The sequence below is a fragment of the Heliangelus exortis genome, chromosome 16, assembly GCF_036169615.1.
Source record: "Heliangelus exortis chromosome 16, bHelExo1.hap1, whole genome shotgun sequence".
NCBI lineage: Eukaryota > Metazoa > Chordata > Aves > Apodiformes > Trochilidae > Heliangelus > Heliangelus exortis.
This window is the reverse complement of record NC_092437.1, coordinates 2344599-2365015: the sequence shown is the minus strand read 5'-3', so window position 1 is coordinate 2365015 and position 20417 is coordinate 2344599. Positions and strand designations below refer to the sequence as shown.

General features: G+C 56.8%; 3 protein-coding genes and 1 long non-coding RNA gene across 5 annotated transcripts; 2 read left to right on the top strand and 2 right to left on the bottom strand.

Annotated features, from left to right (window-relative positions):
- Window positions 1–388: 388 nt before the first annotated feature.
- LOC139803426 (uncharacterized) lies at window positions 389–3403 on the bottom strand. Of its 2 annotated transcripts, none has more exons than XM_071759571.1 (5): window positions 3150–3403; window positions 2043–2393; window positions 1722–1923; window positions 1309–1351; window positions 389–920 (listed from the first exon to the last, which is right to left on the bottom strand). In XM_071759571.1, exons 1-5 carry the CDS (start codon window positions 3220–3222, stop codon window positions 789–791), a joined length of 801 nt encoding a protein of 266 aa, XP_071615672.1. In that variant the 5' UTR covers window positions 3223–3403; the 3' UTR covers window positions 389–788. The 2 variants fall into 2 exon arrangements, with proteins under 2 accessions (XP_071615672.1, XP_071615673.1); XM_071759572.1 differs by having other exon boundaries at window positions 1309–1348; window positions 3150–3401.
- Window positions 3404–4271: 868 nt separating this feature from the next.
- LOC139803421 (signal-regulatory protein beta-1-like) lies at window positions 4272–6579 on the top strand. Its single transcript, XM_071759566.1, has 5 exons — window positions 4272–4641; window positions 4984–5334; window positions 5489–5803; window positions 5934–6275; window positions 6361–6579. The coding sequence occupies exons 1-5, from the start codon at window positions 4578–4580 to the stop codon at window positions 6462–6464; spliced, it is 1176 nt and encodes a 391-aa protein (XP_071615667.1). The 5' UTR covers window positions 4272–4577; the 3' UTR covers window positions 6465–6579.
- Window positions 6478–6952, bottom strand: LOC139803429 (uncharacterized). The gene is made up of 3 exons (XR_011729009.1): window positions 6858–6952; window positions 6795–6803; window positions 6478–6552 (listed from the first exon to the last, which is right to left on the bottom strand). It is a non-coding gene; the product is annotated as an uncharacterized lncRNA (long non-coding RNA).
- Window positions 6953–7140: 188 nt separating this feature from the next.
- Window positions 7141–15410, top strand: NSFL1C (NSFL1 cofactor). Its single transcript, XM_071759567.1, has 9 exons — window positions 7141–7420; window positions 8433–8530; window positions 9358–9432; window positions 10280–10445; window positions 10760–10852; window positions 11459–11568; window positions 11994–12131; window positions 12509–12673; window positions 13694–15410. The coding sequence occupies exons 1-9, from the start codon at window positions 7319–7321 to the stop codon at window positions 13854–13856; spliced, it is 1110 nt and encodes a 369-aa protein (XP_071615668.1). The 5' UTR covers window positions 7141–7318; the 3' UTR covers window positions 13857–15410.
- The last annotated feature ends 5007 nt before the right edge of the window (window positions 15411–20417 follow it).

The following is a 20417-nucleotide window of genomic DNA, read 5'->3' as shown; positions in this document are numbered from 1 at the left end:
GGGCTGAGCTCAGAGAAGACTTGCACACAGCAGAGATGCACGGAGCAGATGTACACGGGCTGTCTGGAGCAGATGTGCACAGGTTGGGAAGAAGGGGTGGAAAGGCTGGCTGCTGCCAGCTGCCCTGGTTTTAAATCATTTACCATGAACCCTGCCCCCAAATACCTGCCCCTCTGGGAGAGCTGGGCAAGGGCTGGGCTTTGGTCCACGAGCTGTTCCTGAGAGCTGCCCTGTGCACGGTCAGGAGGTGCTGGTTCGGTGGGATCCTGGTGGCTACAGGGTGGGCAGGGATGGGGCAAGCTGGGACAGGGCTGTGGAGGCCACACATCTGCCGGGACCCCACGGGACTGGAAGTATTTCTCTGTCTCTGAACACAGCAGGGCCGGAGGGCTGTTTGCTGGCTTTAATGAAGACGGGCTCGATAACACAATTTATGGACCTGCTGAGCTGGGACAGGCCTGGGGGTGACCTGTGCTGGTGGAGAGAGGCATGGCTGGGGTCCTCCTGGAGCCATTGGCACTGCATGGCTTGCACCGGGCAGAGGTGCTCAGCCCGTGGCCTGATCTTGTGCCTGATCTGATGGTTACTGAGTCCTGGTCCATCCCAGAGCCTCACCCAGCACCACCACTGAGACAGGAATGGTTATGGGGAGCTTTTCCAGAAGCACAGCGTGCCGAGCTCGGGCCGGGCTGTGCCACGCAGGCAGATCCAGTTCTTCCTTCTTGTGCTCTGCAGAAGTGTCCCTGCTCCCTCCCCTGAAGGAGCTCCTCGGGTGGCAGTGCCACACGTCACTTGGCAGCCACCCGCACGCTGGCGTACTCGGAGCAGGCTGGGGGGGGGAGGGTCCTGCCGTGCCGCGGGGCCGTGGGCAGGGGCTGGAGGTCAGCATAGTGGATCTCGTGTTCATCCTTCATGTGGGGCTGCAGGAGAACAGGCACAGGAACAGGCACAGGCACAGGCACAGGCACAGGCACACACAGACACACACCGAGATACACAGATACACACACACAGACAAATACATGCACACAAAAATACACACAAACACACACACACACAAACACACACACACACACACACACACACACACACAATGCTGTCACCAGAAAAATCTTGCAAGAAAGAACCCTCAGGGCAGGCTGAAGCCGGGTCGGTGGTGCCACAGTTGCACGGGTGGCCCTGCACCACCCCCAGTGCCCACCCAGCACCTACCCAGTGCCCACCCCAGCCCCACAGCCTGGCAGAGCCCCTGTGAGCCAGGGCATCAGCACAAGGATGCTCTTCCCTGTACCTGTGGCTCACTCTTACCTGGCTGGACAGATGTGAGGTCTCTGCATCGGGGACTTTGCTGCTGGGAGAGAAGCGTGGGTGGCCATTAGAGCTCAAGGAAACTGGGACCCCTTCCCACCCAGCACAGCTCTCCTCAACTCCCCTCCTGAACTTTGGCTGGGCCCTTGGGCATGTGGCCAACACGATGCCCATGCTGAAGATAGAGGAGAGGGACAAGGGCTCAGACAGAGGGGTGAGGGGCTGCAGGGTGCTCCCTTCCCACACACACGAAACACAGAGAGAAGCAGTGCAGCACAGCGATGTGCCTGAGGGCAGAGGACATTTTCCGGGGAAAATCACTGCTCCAGAAGGAGAGGAAAGTGGGATAAGGCAGGGGGATAAGGCAGTTTGCTCATCTAGGGGAGCAGAAGGAAGAAGTGGTAGGTACAAACCGAGGGGTGCTGGGGGTCCGGGCACAGCACCTCAGAGGGACGGGCAAGAAGCTGCCCACGGCTGCTGGCCCAGACAGGCAATGGCTCTCTGCCTGGCCTCGGTGCTTCCTCCTGTGCATGTAGAAGGCAACGAGAAGGCTGAGGAGGAGCAGGCAGCAGAGCACTACGACTGCAGCCACCATGCCAGGAACCAGGGCTGTCTCTGTGGAGATCCAAGGCAGAGCAGGGTGAGGGTGGTGGGAGTGGGGCAGGGGACCCCACTGCGGGCAGGTTGGGGGCTGTGGGAGGGGGCTCTGGGGAGCATCATCCCGCTGGGCTCACCATGCAGGGACACCTCTGTGCCCTTCCCGTGCTCGAACAACTCATCCCCACCAAACCGTTTGCGGAACTTGACACAGTAATAGGTGCCAGCATCCTCGGGGCCAACATCCCTGAGGTAGATGCTGAAATCTGTGTTGGATCCAGGCTCTGCCCTGGTCACACGGGGGAACACGCCGCTCTGGTCATAAACAGTCTCATTCCCCATGCCCCAGCCCTTCAGCCACTTCAGGGGGCCAGCGGGACCAGATCCAGATGAGGTGCAGGTCAGGGTGAGTGTCTCCCCCGCTGTCACTGACACCTTGTCCTGGGGCTGCTGCAGCTGGAATCTTGGCCTCACCTGGGCACCCACACCTGAGCACAGTGACAGGAGGGGTTGGGGCTGAGCCACGGAGCCAGGCGAGAGCTCGTTTCACAGGCCCCGACTCGCTCCCAGTTTGCAGCAGCTCAGCTGAGAAATATCCCGGGATGTGGCAGAGAGAAACCCCCGGCACTGGGAGCGGCGGGAGCCAGGTTAAAAAAGAACAAGGGACAAATTTACATCCCATGTCGTGTCGTTAACCAGCGGCTCTGCGGGGGTTCGGAGTCCGGAGCGGTACAGAGGGAGCCAAGGGGAATTCCTGGCAGGAAAAACTCCGAAGTGCTGTTAAACATTAACGCCCTGGCTCTGCACGAGAGGAGCTGGGATTCCTGGGGCTCTGCCGGGAACGGGCGTTCACAGCCCGGAGCTGTGCTCTCCCGGCCAGGAGTGCCTTAGAGGAGGGATATGCAACCCCCAAACCCCTCCTGCCCAAAGCCCCCCGTTACCTTCGGCACCGCTCGGCGCGGATCGGACGCCTCAGGGCTGAGCTCTGCACCCCCGGGGCTCTGTGCTCGCACCTCGGGGCTCCGCACTCTCGAGTCCCGGCGCCGCGCATCCCTCCCTCCTTGCCCCCGGCAGCCCCCGAGCACCCCCAAAAAGCGGTGGTTGGAGGAAGGTCCCGTCCCCCCTGGTTCGCTTTGCCCTGCCGCTCGCGGCTACCGGGCCTCTCCCCGCCGCTCCCCCGGGCAGCAGCGGGGCAGGAGAGAGGGGGAGTCGGGGGGCTGCTGCCCCCTTCGCTCCGGACTCACCCGAGAGCCGCAGCGCGAAGAGGCTGAGCTGCCCGAGCAGGAGCCGAGCCGCCGCAGCTGCTCGCCAGGCCATCGGCACTGCCCGAAATTTGGGCTCCGGCTGCGGGAGAAGGAAAAGGAGAAGCGGGACAGGAAATTGAGGCGAGCGGCCGCGGGCTGTTAACACTTGTGGTGCCTGCTCCGGGGAGCTCAGCTGCGCTTCGACCCCGGGGGCATCGGCCGAGGACCAAGCGCCTGCGGGGCCGCCCCGACGGCGGGGGCTGCGCTGGGCAGGGGGTTCTGTCCCCCCGTGGGCTGCGGGGGGGCTGAGGACGAGCTCTGCCCGGGGCGGTGGTGGAGTCCCCGTCCCTGGAGGGGTTTCAAAACCGTGGCGATGTGATGCTGAGGGACAGGGCTTAGAGGTGGCCTGAGTAATGGTTGGACTGCATGATGTTAGAGGGCTTTTCCAAGGGAAACGATTTGATGATTCTGTGATTCTCTGCCCCACGAACCCCTTGGAGATGCCAGCCGGTGCCCAGGGAGGGGCTGGGTGTCCCCCTGACACCCCGGGGTGCCACGGCTCGGCTGTGCCTGGGACAGTGTGCCAGATCTGCCCCTGTGCTCAGCGCTGGTGAGGCCACACCTCGAGTTCTGTGTCCAGTTCTGGGCCCCTCAGTTTAGGAAGGAGATCGAGGTCCTGGAGCAGGTCCAAAGGAGGCAACTGGGCTGGTGAAGGGACTCGAGCACAGATCCTATGAGGAGAAGCTGAGGGAGCTGGGGGTGTTGAGGCTGGAGAAGAGGAGGCTCAGGGGAGACCTCATCACTCTCTCCAACTCCCTGAAAGGAGGTTGGAGCCAGGGGGGGGTTGGGCTCTTTTCCCAGGCAACTCTCAGCAAGACAAGAGGGCACAAGAGGTCTCAAGTTGTGCCAGGGGAGGTTTAGGTTGGACATTAGAAAGAATTTCTTTCTGGAGAGGGTGATCAGGCATTGGAATGGGCTGCCCAGGGAAGGGGTGGATTCTCCATCCCTGGAGATATTTCAAAAGAGCCTGGATGTGGCACTCAGTGCCATGGGCTGGGAACCACGGGGGGAGTGGAGCAAGGGTTGGACTTGATGAGCTCTGAGGTCCCTTCCAACCCAGTTGATTCTATGATTCTATGATCAGGACCTTCTCTCTGGCCAGCCGGTGCCAGTGGCCATGGCACACATGGGTGGGGGAGCAGGACAGACATCACTGACAAGAACCAGCCCTGTGACATGGGATGGCGTGAAGAATGCGGAAACCAGCTGGGATTTGTGCAAGGGATCTGTGGAGGAACTGGGCCAGCAGTGAAACTCTTCCTTCCCCTTGGCCAGTGGAGTTACTGCCCGGTGTCTGCTGAGCCAAACTGAGCCGAGTCCAGCTGAGCCAAGGCCTTGGAGAGCAGGACATCCCCATCCCCAATCCCCATGGCTTCACCATGGGCCCTGCAACTCACCAGCCTGCTGCTGCTCCTGCTCTGGAGATCCCCGGGTGAGTGGGAGCCCCGTACAGCCCCAGTCCCTTTCCTTTCCCAGCACCCACCGCCCCTGGGCTGGCAGGGCTCTGCTTCCCCATGCCCGTGGGTATCTGGCTCTTTGCTCTCACTTCCTCCCTTCCAGTTTGCTTTTAGCCCCAGCCAAAGAGTTGGTTTCACTGCAGCACATTCTGGGGGCACATTCTGGGCCCTCCCCATCATGCAGTCCCCAGCAGTGTCACCTACCCTGGGGGGCAAGACATAGGAAATTCCCTCTGTCCCTTGTGCTGGGCTTGGGGTCTGTCCCTTGCCCTGTGCTGGGCTCCATCAGCCCCAACCCCTCCTGTCACTGTGCCCAGGTGTGGGTGCCCAGGTGAGGCCAAGATTCCAGCTGCAGCAGCCCCAGGACAAGGTGTCAGTGACAGCGGGGGAGACACTCACCCTGACCTGCACCCCATCTGGATGTGGTCCCACTGGCCCCCTGAAGTGGCTGAAGGGCTGGGGCATGGGGAATGAGACTGTTTATGACAAGAAGGGCGTGTTCCCCCGTGTGACCAGGGCAGAGCCTGGATCCTGCACAAATTTCAGCATCTACCTCAGGGATGTTGGCCCCGAGGATGCTGGCACCTATTACTGTGTCAAGTTCCGCAAACGGATCGGTGTGTATAAGGTGTTGGAGCACGGGAAGGGCACGGAGGTGTCTGTCCGTGGTGAGTGGGGCTCTCAGAGCAGCTCTTGCTGGGAACCAGCCCAGCCGGGGGCAGACCCTGGCCTGGCCCAGCTCATCCAGGTCCCCAGGGGAGGCCCCGGGGCCGGGCAGGGCTGGCAGAGCCCGGTCTGAGGGTCCCACACTTCTCCCCACAGCCAAGCCCACCTCCCCGGTGGTGTCCGGGCCCCAGCACAGAGCGGGGCCGGGGCAGTCGGTGTCCGTCACCTGCGTGTCTGGAGGGTTCTACCCCGAAAACATCACCGTGAGGTGGTTGAAGGACGCGGCCTCCATCTCCGCTCAGCAGCCCCGGGTCACCCCCGGGAGGACAAAATCCTCCTACAACATGTCCAGCTCGGTGACGGTGACGCTGCAGGAGGAGGACGTCCGCTCGCAGCTCGTCTGCGAGGTGCAGCACCCCACGCTGAGGGCCCCGCTGAGGGCGACCTTCCAGCTCAGCAAGGTCCTGCGAGGTGAGGGCTGGGGGGGCCCGGCCAGGGGTGCCCGGGTCCCGCGGGGCCGGGGGCGCGGGGCAGGGAGCGGGCACCCTGCGGGCAGCGGAGCCGCGGGACGCCGGGCTCCAGGCGCCGCCTCTCTCCCCAGTGCCCCCCAGAGTGCGTGTGGTGGCCGAGCCCCCCGGCCCCGTGGAGCCCAACGGGACGGTGACCTTGTCCTGCCAGCTGGAGGGGTTTTACCCGGGAGAGGTGTCCGTCACCTGGCTGGAGAACGGGATGGAGATGAAGGTGGAGAACGTCTCGCGGGCGGCGGAGACGCGGCAGGGGTTGTTTGAGCTGAGGAGCCAGGTGGAGCTGCAAGCCACGGTGGAGAGGAACGGGTCGGTGTTCACCTGCAGAGTGGTGCACGATGGGCAGGAGCCCCTCAGCGAGCTGGCTGCACTGCGGGTCACTGCCCCAGCCCAGGAGGGCACCGGCGGACAGAGCCAAGGTGACGTGTGAGAGGCGCCGGGTCCCCGCGGCGTGTCGGCTGTCGCCGAGCCCTGGCCACTCACGTTCTCTTGTCCCCACCTCAGGTGGCAGCCTCCTGTCCAGCCCTGCCCTCTGGCTCGGCCTCCTGCTGGAGAAGGGGCTCCTCGGGGGGCTCCTCCTCTTCCTCTTCAAGCGCATGATGGCGTGAGGAGGGAACCACCGGGACGCTGCCCCCGGCCCTCTCCGGGTCTCTCCGCAGTTTCCTGGGCCGCGGGTGACCGAATTGTCGCGTGTACCTGGAAATAAACGGGCGGGGGTGCTGAGAGTGCCCAGTACAGCCCCACCGGTTACCGGGCATGGACGGGAGGGAAAGAGAGGAGAGGGGACAGGAGGGGAGCATCCCGGGGACGGGCTCTGGACATACCTGGGGCTCTGCACACACCGGGGCTCTCTCTGCTCACACCGGGACTCTCTCTGCACACACTGGGACTCTCTCTGCTCACACCGGGACTCACACCGGGGCTCTCTGTGCACACACCGGGACTCTCTCTGCTCACACCGGGACTCTCTGTGCACACACCGGAGCTCTCTCTGCATACACCGGGACTCACACCGGGGCTCTCTCTGCTCACACCGGAGCTCTCTCTGCTCACACCGGGACTCTCTCTGCTCACACCGGGACTCACACCGGGGCTCTCTCTGCTCACACCGGGACTCTCTCTGCTCACACCGGGACTCACACCGGGACTCTCTGTGCACACACCGGAGCTCTCTCTGCATACACCGGGACTCACACCGGGGCTCTCTCTGCTCACACCGGGACTCTCTCTGCACACACCGGGACTCACACCGGGGCTCTCTCTGCTCACACCGGGACTCTCTCTGCTCACACCGGGACTCGGTGCCTCGCTCCTCCGGTCCGCCAGGGGTCGCTGTGCAGCGGTGAAGGCAGCGGCTCCTCTCTCTGGTTGTTTCCGCCCGGACCGCTGTGGGCGGCGCACAGCGGGCGGGCTGCGGGTGCCGCGGGTGCCCGGCGGGGTTTGGGCGGTGCACGGCGGGAAGATGGCGGACAGGGAGGAGGCGCTGAGGGAGTTCGTGGCCGTCACCGGCGTCGAGGAGGAGCGAGCGCGATTCTTCCTGGAGTCCTCCGGATGGGACCTCCAGGTATTCCGCCGCTCTCCCCTGCCCCTCCGTCTTCCCCGTCTCCGTCTCCTCACGCTGAAGGGGTTCGGCGGTGGGGCCGCGGCCCTGGAGGCCGTGGCGGTGTCGGGGCCGGGGGGGAGCGCCGGGCCGGCAGCTCGGGCTGATGGAGGCTCCGGCTTTGTCCGGCCGTCGCTCCCGAGTCCCCGGTCCGTCGCCAGGCGGCGAGGGTCGCGTTATCCGGTGCGGCGGGGCCGGAGCCCGTCCCGCTTCTCTCGTTAATTTGAGATAATTTCTAGCACGGGGCCAGGAACCGGGCGGGTCTGGAGTTCGCCGCTTTGGTTTGCTTTTCCTTTGAACCCTCTCGAAGCTCTTGGTGCTCTGGTGCTCATTCTGCCAGCAGTAGTCCCGGCACCCTCAAACCGGGGGGGGTTAATCGGCCGTCAGTCTGGCCCCCCCCGGCCTCCCACCCCCCCTCCCACCGCCCAGCAGCCTTGAATCAGCTCCGAGGCCACTCGGGGATGTCGCAACAGCAGTTGTTTCAGAGGAGTGATTTGAGCAGAAGCCCTGTAGAAATATTGCAGAAGAAAGGCCTCGGGTCAGGGAGGCTGTCCTGTCCTGGTGCCTGTCCTGGTGCCTGTCCTGGTGCCTGTTGTGGTGGCAGTTCTGGTGCCTGTCCTGGTGCCTGTCCTGGTGGCTGTCCTGGTGGCTGTCCTGGTGGCAGTCCTGGTGGCAGTCCTGGTGGCAGTCCTGGTGCCTGTCCTGGTGCCTGTCCTGGTGGCAGTTCTGGTGCCTGTCCTGGTGGCTGTCCTAGTGGCTGTCCTGCCATCACTCTGGAAGTTGGCAAAGCCTCCTCTTTGCCACCACCCCAAAGGGGGAAGCTCTATGAAGTGTCTGTAGTGTTGGTGCATCCTAAGAAGTGCAAGGTGACAGCAGCTCTCTGACCAAGGTGTGTTCCTTGGGTGTGGTTTTTCCACAGTCCTGGCACGTTTGCTCTCCTCCTGATGTCTCTCCCTTCCTTCCCTTCCCTTCCCAGATTGCACTTGCCAGTTTCTATGAGGATGGGGGTGATGAGGACATCCTGACCCTGCCCCAGCCAGCACCCAGCTCTGTCTCCAGGGGCACTGCAGCCAGGTGAGGGGGGACCTGCAGCTCTTGCCCGTCCCTTGGTGGCTCCTCAGCCCAAGAGTGAGCACTGGTGGTGTGGAACCACGAGCTGTGGCTGGAGCCTTGCTGTGTGGTAATTTCCAGGAGAAACAGCTCTCTGCTTCCCCTTGCATGGCTCTCTAGGAATGGGAAAACCTCAGGGTTTGGGCCTCAGGAGCTCGGATGTTGCACAGCTATCCCAGGGATGAGTTAGGAACTTGTCTCCTTGCTCAGGGAAAACTCAGTTTGTCTCTTGGGGTCAGAAGGACCTCACAGCAGCTGCTGGTGTGTTTGTTCCTGCAGATTGTTCCTCCACAGAAAAGAAAAAACAAACTGATTTTGCGTGGTGCCAGAGCTGATCAAGTGGAGCCTTTTACAGAAAATAAGTTAATTTTTCCCTACCAAAGCCTTGTGCAGCAGGGAAATACTGTCCAGTTTTAAAGAGGAGGAGCTTGACTGTGTCCTGAAGGAAAAGTGGTGCTGGTGAATGCAGAAGATCCCAATTTGGGTCCCAGCCTTGGCAGAAGCAACAAGAAGGGGAGGAGAGGGTGGGGGAGGGACTGTCCTGGGGCCTGGAAGAGAAACTTGGGTTTGGGAAGTGTTGGGTTTTGAAGGAGGCAACAAAATCCAGGAGAGGAGGAGGGGAGGGAGGGACTCACTGCTCCTGAGCTTTCTGCCTGCTCCTGCTTCCTGCTGTAGCTGCTCCAGGAGCTGATCTCCTGCTGCAATGGGGTCAGGAGTCAGAGAGAGCAGAACTGGGGCAGCCCCACTCTGTGTCCTGAGGCTGATCCTCTGCTCTGGTGACATTTTTGCAGTGACCACAGGGTGACATCCTTCAGAGACCTTGTTCATGCACAGGAGGATGATGATGAAGAGGAGGAAGGACAGAGGTGAGTTAAAGACTTACAGGCTGTGTGTGTGTTCCTGCCCTTCTCTGCTGGTTTGCCACTTGGGCACAGGGTTGTTGGTTTGGTTTGGTTTGGGGTTTTTTCCCCAAAAGCAGCTGGAAGCTGATAAGAAATTCCTCTAGAGAGAGATCCCAGGCCTGGGGTGGCCAGAGCAGGTCCTGCATCAGCAGGTCCTCTGTGCCCACCAGGCTTTGTCACTGCTGCTGAGAGAAAGCTTAGGGAAGGGTGTGGAAAAAGAAATGTTGCTAAAAACAGAAAAAATCCCAGCTCATCCTCTGTGTCCGTAGGGAAGAGAAGTGTGGGAATAATGCAGGGATTTTGTTCTGCCTGGTTTTGGTCTGGGGTTTTTTTAGAATTGCTGCTTAAGGGTAAATAAGGGATTCTGGAGATGGAAAGGAAAATGTAGGTTCCCTTTCCAGTGGGAATATGGCTTCCTGGGGAGAAAGTCACCTCTGGGGGGGCTGGACCTGATGTCCTGTGGGGTGTCTGGGTGGGCTGTGTGAGCTCTGCTGCTCCTGTCACAGGAAATCCCATCCCAGCAGTGCCCTGCTGCACTTCCCTGTTAGGAAGATTCTTCTTCCCCCTGGCAGCTCAGAGGCTCCCTGGAGGTCATGTTGGGCTGAAACTGAGCCTTGGAATATTTCTCCTGCTGGCTCTGAGGGAGTTAAATTCTCCCTTTACTGCTTTGGGGTCATTTTGCAGTAAAGTGACACAAACCCAAAGTGTCTGCAGGGCAGGAGCCTGCGGGTGAACCCCAGCTGGACAAACCCGAGGTGTGAAGCCCCTGCCACTTCTCCACTGTGACCCAGGTGCCTCTGCTCCCTGTCAGGTTCTATGCTGGTGGCTCAGAGAGAAGTGGGCAGCAGATTGTTGGCCCTCCCAGGAAGAAGAGTCCCAACGAGCTGGTGGAGGATCTGTTCAAAGGAGCAAAGGAACACGGAGCTGTGGCTGTGGAGCGGGCAGCCAAGAGCACTGGGGAGACCAGCAAGCCTAAAGTGAGGAGTTCTTCTTCCTGCTGTTCCCTGTTCCCACCAAAGCTTCTCCTGCCACAGTTCTTTGGTGCTGTGGAGTCCTGGGATGATCTTTAAATGCCCCCTGAGCCTGGGCTCCTCTCAGCACAGCTACAGTTCACAGCAGCAAGAAAAGCTGATTTTTTGTGCTTTTCCTACCAAGGTGGTCGCTGTCCTGCAGGACCAAAGCTTTGCTGCTGCCACAGAGCCCCCTCCTCATCCCTAAGATGCTGAGGAGAGGGAAGCAGCTCTCCTGGGTTGGTGTCTCTGTAACCTCTTTGCTGCCTCTCTTTTTGCAGCCCTTTGCAGGGGGTGGGTATCGCCTCGGGGCCACTCCAGAGGAGGAGTCTGCTTATGTGGCAGGAGAGAGGAGGCAGAACTCTGCCCAGGATGTGAGTATCACTCCCTTTGGGTTTGTAGATGGTGCCTGAGGGATTTTTCTGCTGCAGCTCCTTAGCTTGTGAGCCCAGAGGGTTGTGAAGCTTGATAGAAATTCAAGAGGACAGAGAGATGGTGAATCCAGCATCTCCTGGGGTTTCTGATTAGGAAATAGTACTCTTGGCTAAGCAGTTTTTCTGGTGAACTTTTAATTAAGAATCTGAGCATTCCCTAGACGTGCAGATTGTGAAAAATAGTGGGTAAAGAGCTCTGGGAGAGGGACTTGTGTACCCGTGGAAGAGATGTGGAGCTCACAGCATGGTTTGTCACCAGATCATGTCACCTAGGCCATGGCAGGAGCTGGGTGTAGGCTCCTCACCTGGCACACACTTGTCTCTTCAACTGTATTTATCAGAAAAGGGTCTGTGGTGCCACTGAAGCATGACTGCTACATAGCCAGTGCTTTGGGATTTTCCCTCAGCCCAGAGGAATCTGTCTGGAATGTTTTCTGCACCTTGGAATTCCTCTGCCAGGCCAGGCAGGAGCTTCTCCCTCAGCCTGTGGTTATTGTTCTTGCCGAGGTGCTCCACCAGGCTGATTGTTGTTTGGGGCTGCTGCAGGTGCACGTTGTGCTGAAGCTCTGGAAGAGTGGGTTCAGTCTGGACAGTGGAGAACTGAGGAGCTACCAGGACCCATCCAATGCTCAGTTTCTTGATGATATCCGCAGAGGGTATGTAGCAAGAGGGGGAGAAACAGCTCCTGTGTCCTGAAACACGGGAGCCTGTGGGACATGGGAGGCTGAACCAACAGCACATTTCACCTGAGCTTTCTTGTAAGAGCTAAAGTCTTAATGTGGAAACCATAGGAGGGCAGAGTTGAATGTTTACTTCAGATAAAGGGGGGGGATGGCTTTGGTTTGTGTGAGGCCTTGGGAGTCTGAAGTGAACAAGCAGAAATTTTAATTTTTTCTAAAAATTTCTGACGCATCGCGTCACTCCGGGGACAAGATTTGTGCCTGGTGACAGGGAGTGTGTGTCTGCCCTGTTAATTCAGCGAGGCCTTGCTGTGATTCCTGACAGTCCTGGGGTTTGTGGCTGGCACTTTTCTCTGTGCTTTCCTCACTTCTTCAGCTGCCTCAGGACCTTCTCTTTGCAGGGAGGTCCCGGCAGAGCTGCGCAGGTTAGCGCGGGGCGGACAAGTGAACCTGGATATGGAGGATCACCGTGATGAGGAGTATGTGAAACCCAAAAGTGTCTTCAGAGCCTTTACTGGAGAGGGACAGAAGCTGGGCAGGTGAGAAGACAGCAGTGCTGGTTTGCTGGGTGTTTGGTGGCAGAGGCACTGGGGAGTTTTGCTTCCTGAGGAAAAGGCACCGTGGGACGGGGGTGGGTCCCTAGTTTGGAACCACCATGGTATGTCCCAGAGAAACTCTTTCCAGGTTCCCCTGTTCCTGTGGATGTGGGAAGACCCATGGGGTGGTACTTCAAAGGGAGAGGTGAAGTTTTAGCCAGGTTCCTGCTGGCTGGTTGACTCCTAAACAGCCACTTTGGTGTCCCTTGAGCCAGAACCCTGCAGTGGGGCCCAGCGGGTGACACGCTCACTGCCCAGCACCCTGTGGGCAGATGAGTCCTTGGTTTGTAACCACTCCCCTCCTGTCTCCCTGCTCTCAGCACTGTGCCCCAGGTGATGGGCACCAGCTCACCAGCCCAGCAGGCTGAGAATGAAGCCAAAGCCAGTTCTGCCATTGCTATTGATGAGTCAGAGCCCATCACCAACATCCAGATCCGGCTCGCTGACGGGGGGAGGCTGGTCCAGAAGTTCAACCACAGTCACAGGTACAAACACAACAAGAAACACAGGTTGCTGACTGATGCTGCCAGCTCTGCACAGATGGAGCAGGGTTAAAGCTCTGGCTAGGCTGTGGTAGGGGGCTCTGGGGATGCTTCTGTATAGGTGAAGAGGAATAAAATCATCATGGAGGTTGAAAGCAGTTGCTAACTGTTGGAAGGATAGGATTTGCTTTCCCAATAGTGATGGGTTATGGCCACTGATTCTTTACCTGGGAGCTTCAGTGTTATCAGCAGAACTTCCTTTAATATTTATAAAAACCTGAATCTTCTAAGGGCTTTAGATAATTAGGAACTCTGGTCAGGTATTGTAATGCTCAGGCCAGACTTTCCTCCTGGTGGATGGAGCACCAAGGAGTGCTTTTAGTTCAGTTCCCTTGGACAAGCAGAGGTGACTTTTATGCCCTGCTGCTTTGTTAGACTTCCCTCCTGAAATCCTTCTCTCCTACCTGGTCTCAGAGACCACTTATACTCATTTATACTCAGAGACAGTTTGTACTCATTCCTCCAGTTTCCATAAAAGATTCAAGCACCGTGCAAAAAGTGACAAAAACCTTTTCTGATCAGGTGCAGGAAACAGATCCAGCCTCCTTGTTGTGGCTGCTCTGGGCCAGTGAGACCATCCAGGTTCTGCTGTGTGTGATGAGCTCTGTCACTTAGAGCAGTGTTGAGCAATTTGTTGCTCTGTCCATCCTGAAGGGTTCAGGACCTTCAGTTCCAAAGAGCCTCCTGGCAGCACAGTCCTGGCTGGGCAGTGTGAGGGAACACTGAGCTGAAAGTGTTCAGCCTGGGAAGCAGCTGGTGCTGTTCTGCTCCACAGGAGCAGAGGGAGGAGGAGGTTAAAGGGGAGCTGTGTGGCTGTGGCCTCTGCCAGCTGCACAGCAAGCAGAGTGACTGCAGGGCTGTGGAAGGGCTCTGGAGGGGTCAGGCCAGGCTGCTGCTGTTCCAGGAGCTTTTCCAGGCTGCTGAGTAACGGGAGCTCCCTCCTGTGTTTGATCCCTGGGGCAGGATCCGGGATATCCGACTCTTCATCGTGGATGCCAGGCCAGCAATGGCTGCCACCAGCTTTGTCCTGATGACCACCTTCCCCAACACAGAGCTGGCTGATGAGAACCAGACCCTGAAGGAAGCCAACCTGCTCAATGCTGTCATCGTTCAGAGGCTGACATAAAGGAACCCAGCTCTGCCCCAGCCTGCCTGCACCACAGCCTGCAGCACAGGCTCACATCTACTCATAGCTCTGGGTTCTTAAGTCTTGGTTGGACTTTTTTTTTTTTTTTTTTTTTCTCTTTAGTTGAATTTTCCCTGGTTATTTTTTTTTTTTTGTGATGATCAGTGGACTCTAAAATAAATAAATGAAACAAATCCATTTTGAAAGGAGCTGCAGCCTATTGTGCCACCAGTTCTCCCAGGAGAGTTCAGTTACCACTGTGGATTGTGTTACTGAGCTCTTTAGAGGGGAGGAAGGTCAGGGGGAAGGGAGCTCCCAGGAGCAGTTTCCATCCGTGCTGACTGACTGCTCATCACAATCTTTTTTTACTCTTCCCTCTCCTCCAGGGACCACTGCAAAGTCCTCCCTTGAATTCTGCACATTAAATACAAACTGCACGAGAATGGGAGATCTGATTGGCAGCATAATGTAACCTGTAAAAGCTCTGTGGAGGAAGATTCTGTCAAACAGCCATTGCTCAGTGTGGGGAAAACTCCATCGTGTCTGTACAGGTGCAAGGTTTAACTCTCTTGGGCTTTTTTTGGGGAGAAAGTCCTGACTTTCCTTCCCCCAGCAGAACTCTCAGGGCGGTCACTGCAGCACCCCCTGCTCTGCCCAGCACTCTGACTGCCTCCAGGTTTCATTTGCTGGATTGCATTTCTCTGAGAAACCCTGCTGCTGACTTTTTCTTTCCAGGAAGGCACAAAGCTGATTCAGCTTGAAGTGACTGAAAGTAAAGGGCAAACAGAGTTTATCTTACTGGAAAGCAAGTTTTATTTTAAGAGGTGAAGGAGATGATGGGAGCAGCTCAGGTGGAAAACTTGAGGCTGTAGTACCCTTTGGTTGTTTCCTCTGCTGAGGACTAATGTAGCTGAACACCTGGAATTCTCCAGCTCTGGTCTGTGTTTGTGTTTTGGGCTCAGGTCTCTGTATCTTTCTTTCCTTTGAACAGAATCCTGCAGGGCAATTCCTCCTGCCTAGACTTGAGGGACTGGAAGCACTGGTGTGGCATCACACACACCAGTTGGTGTCTAGCAATGTGCCAGGGGTCTTGGCACCAACTGCCCTCCCAGCCCTGGGCTTTGGAGCAGAACTTGGAGCTGTGCTGAACCCAGGGGGATCCCTTTGGGAGAGGTTGGGTTGCCCTGCTCTTGGCGTGCTGTCCCCTTCCTGCCTCGGTCACGCTGGAGCCCTGTGCTCTGTTTCCCCCCACTCAGTGCTCTGGAGCTTCCAGGTCCTCACCTTGGTGCCAGAAATCCCAGGGATGTGCAGGCAGGGAAGGGCCAGCAGGTCAGACAGGTTCAGCATGAGGTACCTGCTTGGCTGCCCCAAGTAACACCAAACTGTGGGAGGAGATCCCAGACCTCAGCAAGGGCATTTTTACACCAGTTTCCTGACTGAGAGCAGCTGAATTAACATCTTTCATCACTAAATGGATACATAATGTGCGTAACAGCAAAATTTGTAAATTATTGTGGAAAAAAACTACCATTAAAAGCCAGCAAAATAGGAAAAGAGTGTTTGACCCTTTCTATAGTGATGCCTCCTCTGTCTTCATGTTTTGGATGATGTGCATGTGGTGCCAGCTCTCACTGCTTTGGGTTGCACAGTGAGCAGGCTTCCCAGGCCTGAGCTGCCCTCAGTTAAAAACCTCAGCAGCACATTTAACCCTCCTTCTGGGGGGGTGAACTTGGGGTTCTCCTGCATCACTTGGTGCTGGATGTTCTCACCCCTCAGTCAGCTGCAGGAACCAGCACAGGGAGAATTCAGGAAGGGAATTTCCCTCGGAGCTAAATACACTCACAGCTGCCTTGGGGGAGGTCACTGGGATTGAGTTGTTCACTGGAGGTGTTCTGGAATCCTGAGCCCCACACCTGGCATTCTGGGGACCAAAGAGCTGGGTGTGCTGGTTCCCCCAAATTAAATCAGGGTTGGGGGTGTTCCAGCACCCCCTGTAGTGGCTGAGCCCAAGGGGTTGTTTGCTCAGGCTGTGCTCCCCGATGGGCTGTCTCATACCCAGGTCTCCTCTCCTCTCTCTCCTTGCCAGAGGTGCTGAGTTCCGAGGAGTTTGGGGCTTCTTGGCCAAGAGAAGCGTTTTTTCCCCAGAGCCAGAGGGTGGCAGTGCTGCAGAGAGCAGCTCAGGAGCCTCCTCCAAGGCTCCTCCTGCGGGTCTGGGAGCCCCTCCGGGACGCTGCTGCCGACTCCTTCCTCCTCTCATTCTCTTCTTGGTTTCTGTTTTTGTGAGTCCCGAGCAGCAGGATCGGCTCTGCCCAGCTCCCAGGCTCTCTGCAGTGCCCCAGCAGAGCACCCCAGACCAGGGAAGCTTCCATCAGAGCTGACAAAAGAGCTGTGGAACAAACTGCAAGCAACACACCTGAGATCTCCTGTATGAAACAGTCTCAGTCTGTGAGCTGGGGGAATGATTCACTATCAAATAAGCTCTGAAGTAGAAACGACAGCCAGGCTAATTAATGGGGAAGGGAGAAAAAAATGGAACAGGAAAAAAAGGAGGTGATGGAAGGAGACACCTTGATTTTGTGAAGAAAATAATCTTCCTTGTCACTGGTGCAGCTTTTTGTTGTTTGATGTGCTCCTGCAGGAAGGTAAATGCTCATTTCTGACAGTTTGTGATGGCTGTTAGTGAATTTATTTGACTTTTTCTCTAGTAAAATCTCCTTCCTTTATCATTCCATCTCTTTGTTCTAACAGAGCCATAGCCTGAGACTGGGCTTTCCTAGAGCTGATATTTACACTCAAGAAAAAGTGTCTTTTTTTTATTTTTTCTCTGCCCAAAGCAGTGTTTTCACTTTGACATTTTTTTTGCCACAGTCTGCCCCAGGGGAGCTGGTGCTTGCAGGTGATGGGCCAGCTGGCAGTGGGGATCCTGCAAGGTCAACAGGAACAGGAAGAGAAATCCTTCCTGCTTCCCAGCTAGAAGTTTTTCCAAATGAGTCCCACGCTTCCCAGTGACACAATTCCAGAGACAGTGGCACCAAAGTAACCATGCAGCAGGCCCACAGCTTTGGCACTTAAGCAGCTCCTGTATGAAGCCCCTCTTGATTTACTGATTTGTTGTTTTCTGACCTGTTTCCTACATTCCTAATAGCTTATCTTACTTGCTGTTCTGTCTTGTCTGCACTGAGCCTGTCTGTCCCAGTGCTGGGAGTTCCTGAATGGATTCCAGATGTTCTTATTTACTCAGGTAGGATCCGTGACTCCTCCTGACATTAACTCTTTATTGCCTGGGGGGGCCCATGGCAGCCACAGCCCTTCCCCTCCTGTCTCATCCGTCTTTGTGGCCGTGGAAGTCACAACTTGCACCAGGAGAAGGCAGCTGTGCCCCTGGCCGTGTCCCAGCACTCAAGGAGGGTTAAACCCTCGGAGGCTTTGTAGCTGGAACATTTCCAAATGCTGCCACTTGCTTCCCTTCCAAGAAAATCTCATTTGCTGGCATTAGACTGATTTTATTTTCTTTTTTCCCCTGCCTGTGCAGCTCGTCTCCAGGTTGTACCCCGAGCATGGCTGGGGTTGGAGCTGCATTCCTGGGCCCTGGGCTGCCCTGGGAGAGAAGACCTCCTGGTGATGCAGTGGAGAAGGGAGTTCTGGGTACAGAACCTTCCTCTCACAGTGGGTAAGCTCCTACCTGACCTTGTGTCTTAACCTGCAGAGCTGGGGCTCCTCTGAGCCTTTTGCTGAGTGTTTGTGTGACAGACAAACGGGTGGAGCTGCTGGGTTGCTGAGTGCTTTCCCCTGTTCTTTCTAAACCTATTTCTAAGCACCTGGTAGCAAAAGAGCAGCATGGAAGAGGCAGTGTGGGTTTGCTCCAGGCCCTTGGTGAGCTGGTTTGATGAGATTTCAGGCCCTGGCACACAGCACTGTTAGAGAGCTCATTGCTTGCAGCAAGTAGCCCCGTGTACAGCAGTGATTAGCAGGGAGATTGGGGCTTTTCACCAAAATCTGCCTTTCCACCACAAAGCTGAGCCCTGCTGCCAGGCAGGGGCAGGCTGAGAGCTCCTCATGCTGCTCTCCCCATCCTGACTTTGTGTCTAAACCCAACGGGTGATGCTGTCTCCTGTAAGGCACTGAGCAACACCACAAAAGGCTTGGGGAGGATCTGAGCAGGACAGAAACAAAGCTTTCCTGCACTGGAGATAATTGTGCACTGAAGCAGCCAGGGAGTGAGAGCTCCACAGCCACTCAGGGAGGTAACTCTTGGTCATCTGTTGGCTTTCTGGTCTGTGAGCAGAAAATGCAGCTATTTGCACCTGGGGAGTAAATGAGTGCCAAAAAGCCAGAGGATTAAGTGCTGAATACAATTTCCTGAGGTCCAAATGTAATTGTGTGTGGTGAGTGGGCACAAAATGGCCTAGGAAAAAAAAAAGAAACAGTTTTTTTTATTTCCTTTTGAGTTTTTCCTTTCCTCTTGGGTGGGGAGAGATGTATTTGCTTTCTTACAGAGATGTATGCTTTAATATGCTGGTGGGAGACAGGGATTTGGCTCCCACTGCTCTGGCTGTGGTCCAGCACAAGTGATATTTGTTATCTGGGATGTCAGTGAGACAGCAGTGAGGAGAGATGCTGCTGACTCAGTTGTGCTGTAGCTTATAAACCAAGTTCTGACTCAGCCTCTGAAGTTCAGGGTTCTTAGACAAGGCAAGGCTGAGCTGAAGGTGACACAGACATTTTTCTAGCTGAACCCTGCAGGACGGGTGCTTGGGTGTGGTACAGAGACACCAACACCAACTTAACATCCCTCTTGGTACCCGGGGAGGGGAGCAGGGAGAGGGTTTTGCCTCTCTTGTTCTGCCCCAGCTGCTGCATTTAAGCTCAGAGTTTAAGATAGAGGAGCCTGGTTTTGAGGAACTGTCTGAGCCTGGATGTGCCAAACAGATGACTAGAGGCAGAGTGGCAGTGTCATCCCTTTCCTTGCCAGCCTTTTGCTGGGTGCCTTCTGTCCTCTGACGCCCATTCTTTCTTCTGCTTTTGCTCTGCCAAGTGCTGGAATGGGTGCTGGGCTGGGTGCTGCCAGCACCAGTGCCCTGGGAGCTCAGCTGCTCCCACACAGCCAGTGCTGAGTAACAAACAACTGGGATCCTACAGCTCTTAATGTCAGGGTAATTTTTTGGTTTGTGGTACTGAGACTGCTGGGGTCTCCAGGCAGTGGGGGGGCTGTGAAATGGGAACAAAGACAAGCACATTTCTGGGGTCTGCATTGCCATGGGAGATTGCTCAGGAGCTCACAGACTGAAAGAGGTTGGTAATGGCAGAAAGAAAAGTGAGTCCCAGGCCTCCTGCTCTCAGTGATGTTGTCCTGGGCTAGGGCAGTGCCAACACCTTGCACCCATTAAGGAGAGGACAAAGCAAAGGGGCAGGGAGGGTCCAAAGCCCCAGATAAGGAGCCAGAACTGGGCTCCTGGACTTCGTTGGGAGAGAGGAGCTTAGCTGGAGAGGGACCTGGGGAAAGAACCTTCCTCTCCCTGGCTGCTTCAGCCACTCTGGTTGCCTGTTCTGGGTTTTGCACACCCATTCTTTGCAGCTGGTGGTACCTGGTGCCCAGGCAGGGTCCTGGCATGGCTCCAGCATCCTCCTGCGATGCTCTGGAGCTCAGGCAGTGGATGTCTCTGCACCCCTAAGATCTTAGTGTGGCAGCAGCTGCAGGATTAGAAGTGCCAGACCTAGCTTGACCTTTGAAGAGCACCAGATTTCTCCACTTCTCAGGGAGCTACACCCTGAGTGCCTGCTGTGCAGAGCCCTGCCAGCTTTCCTGCCTCCATGGGCAGGATCTGGCCATGCTCCTCCCTCAGGGCTGCTCATTTCCCCTCCACCAGCTCCCCACGGTGCCCCACAGATGTTGTATCTTCACTTGTCAAACCTCCATCTCTCTCTGATCCCTGCCTCGGGTGCATTCTTTGCCCTGGCTGAGGAAGCTTCTGCTTGCTCACCCCATGCCCACGGGCTCCACTCTTGCTTCCAGGTGGTCCCGGAGATGCTGAGCTGCCCAGGTGAACCCCAGCAGGAGCTTTCCCAGGGTCAGCAGAGAGGTGAGGTCAGTGTCCCAGGGTGCTGCTTTCCCTGCCACGGGTGCAGGCAGAGCCCAGGGCTGTGGGGGTGTTCTGAAGCCTTTCTGACTCAAACTGGAGGAGAACACATTGTTAAAGAGAGGCCCCACGGGTTGGGTTTTTTTTTGTTGTCTGAATCTCAAGTTGAAATGGGCAGAGCTGTGCAGAGCCCTGGCCTACCTGCTGAGAGCAGGAAAGGAACAAAAGCTGCCACAAAACCCCCTCCAGCAGAGAGCAATGCCTGTGTAATTTTAGAAACAGAGCTGCTGGGGGAAGCAAGATGTTGCAGGATTAAGTGCTCCTCAGTGCTGGGGTGAGCCTCATGCTCCAGCTCTCCCTGCAGGACAAGGTTGGTTTGCAGTCTGGAATACAAGGGACCTGACTCACTGGGTGCTGCAAAAGGCAGAAAACAAACTGGGAGCAGTGACTTGGCATGGGGGGAGTGGGTGTTCTGCTCCCCTGG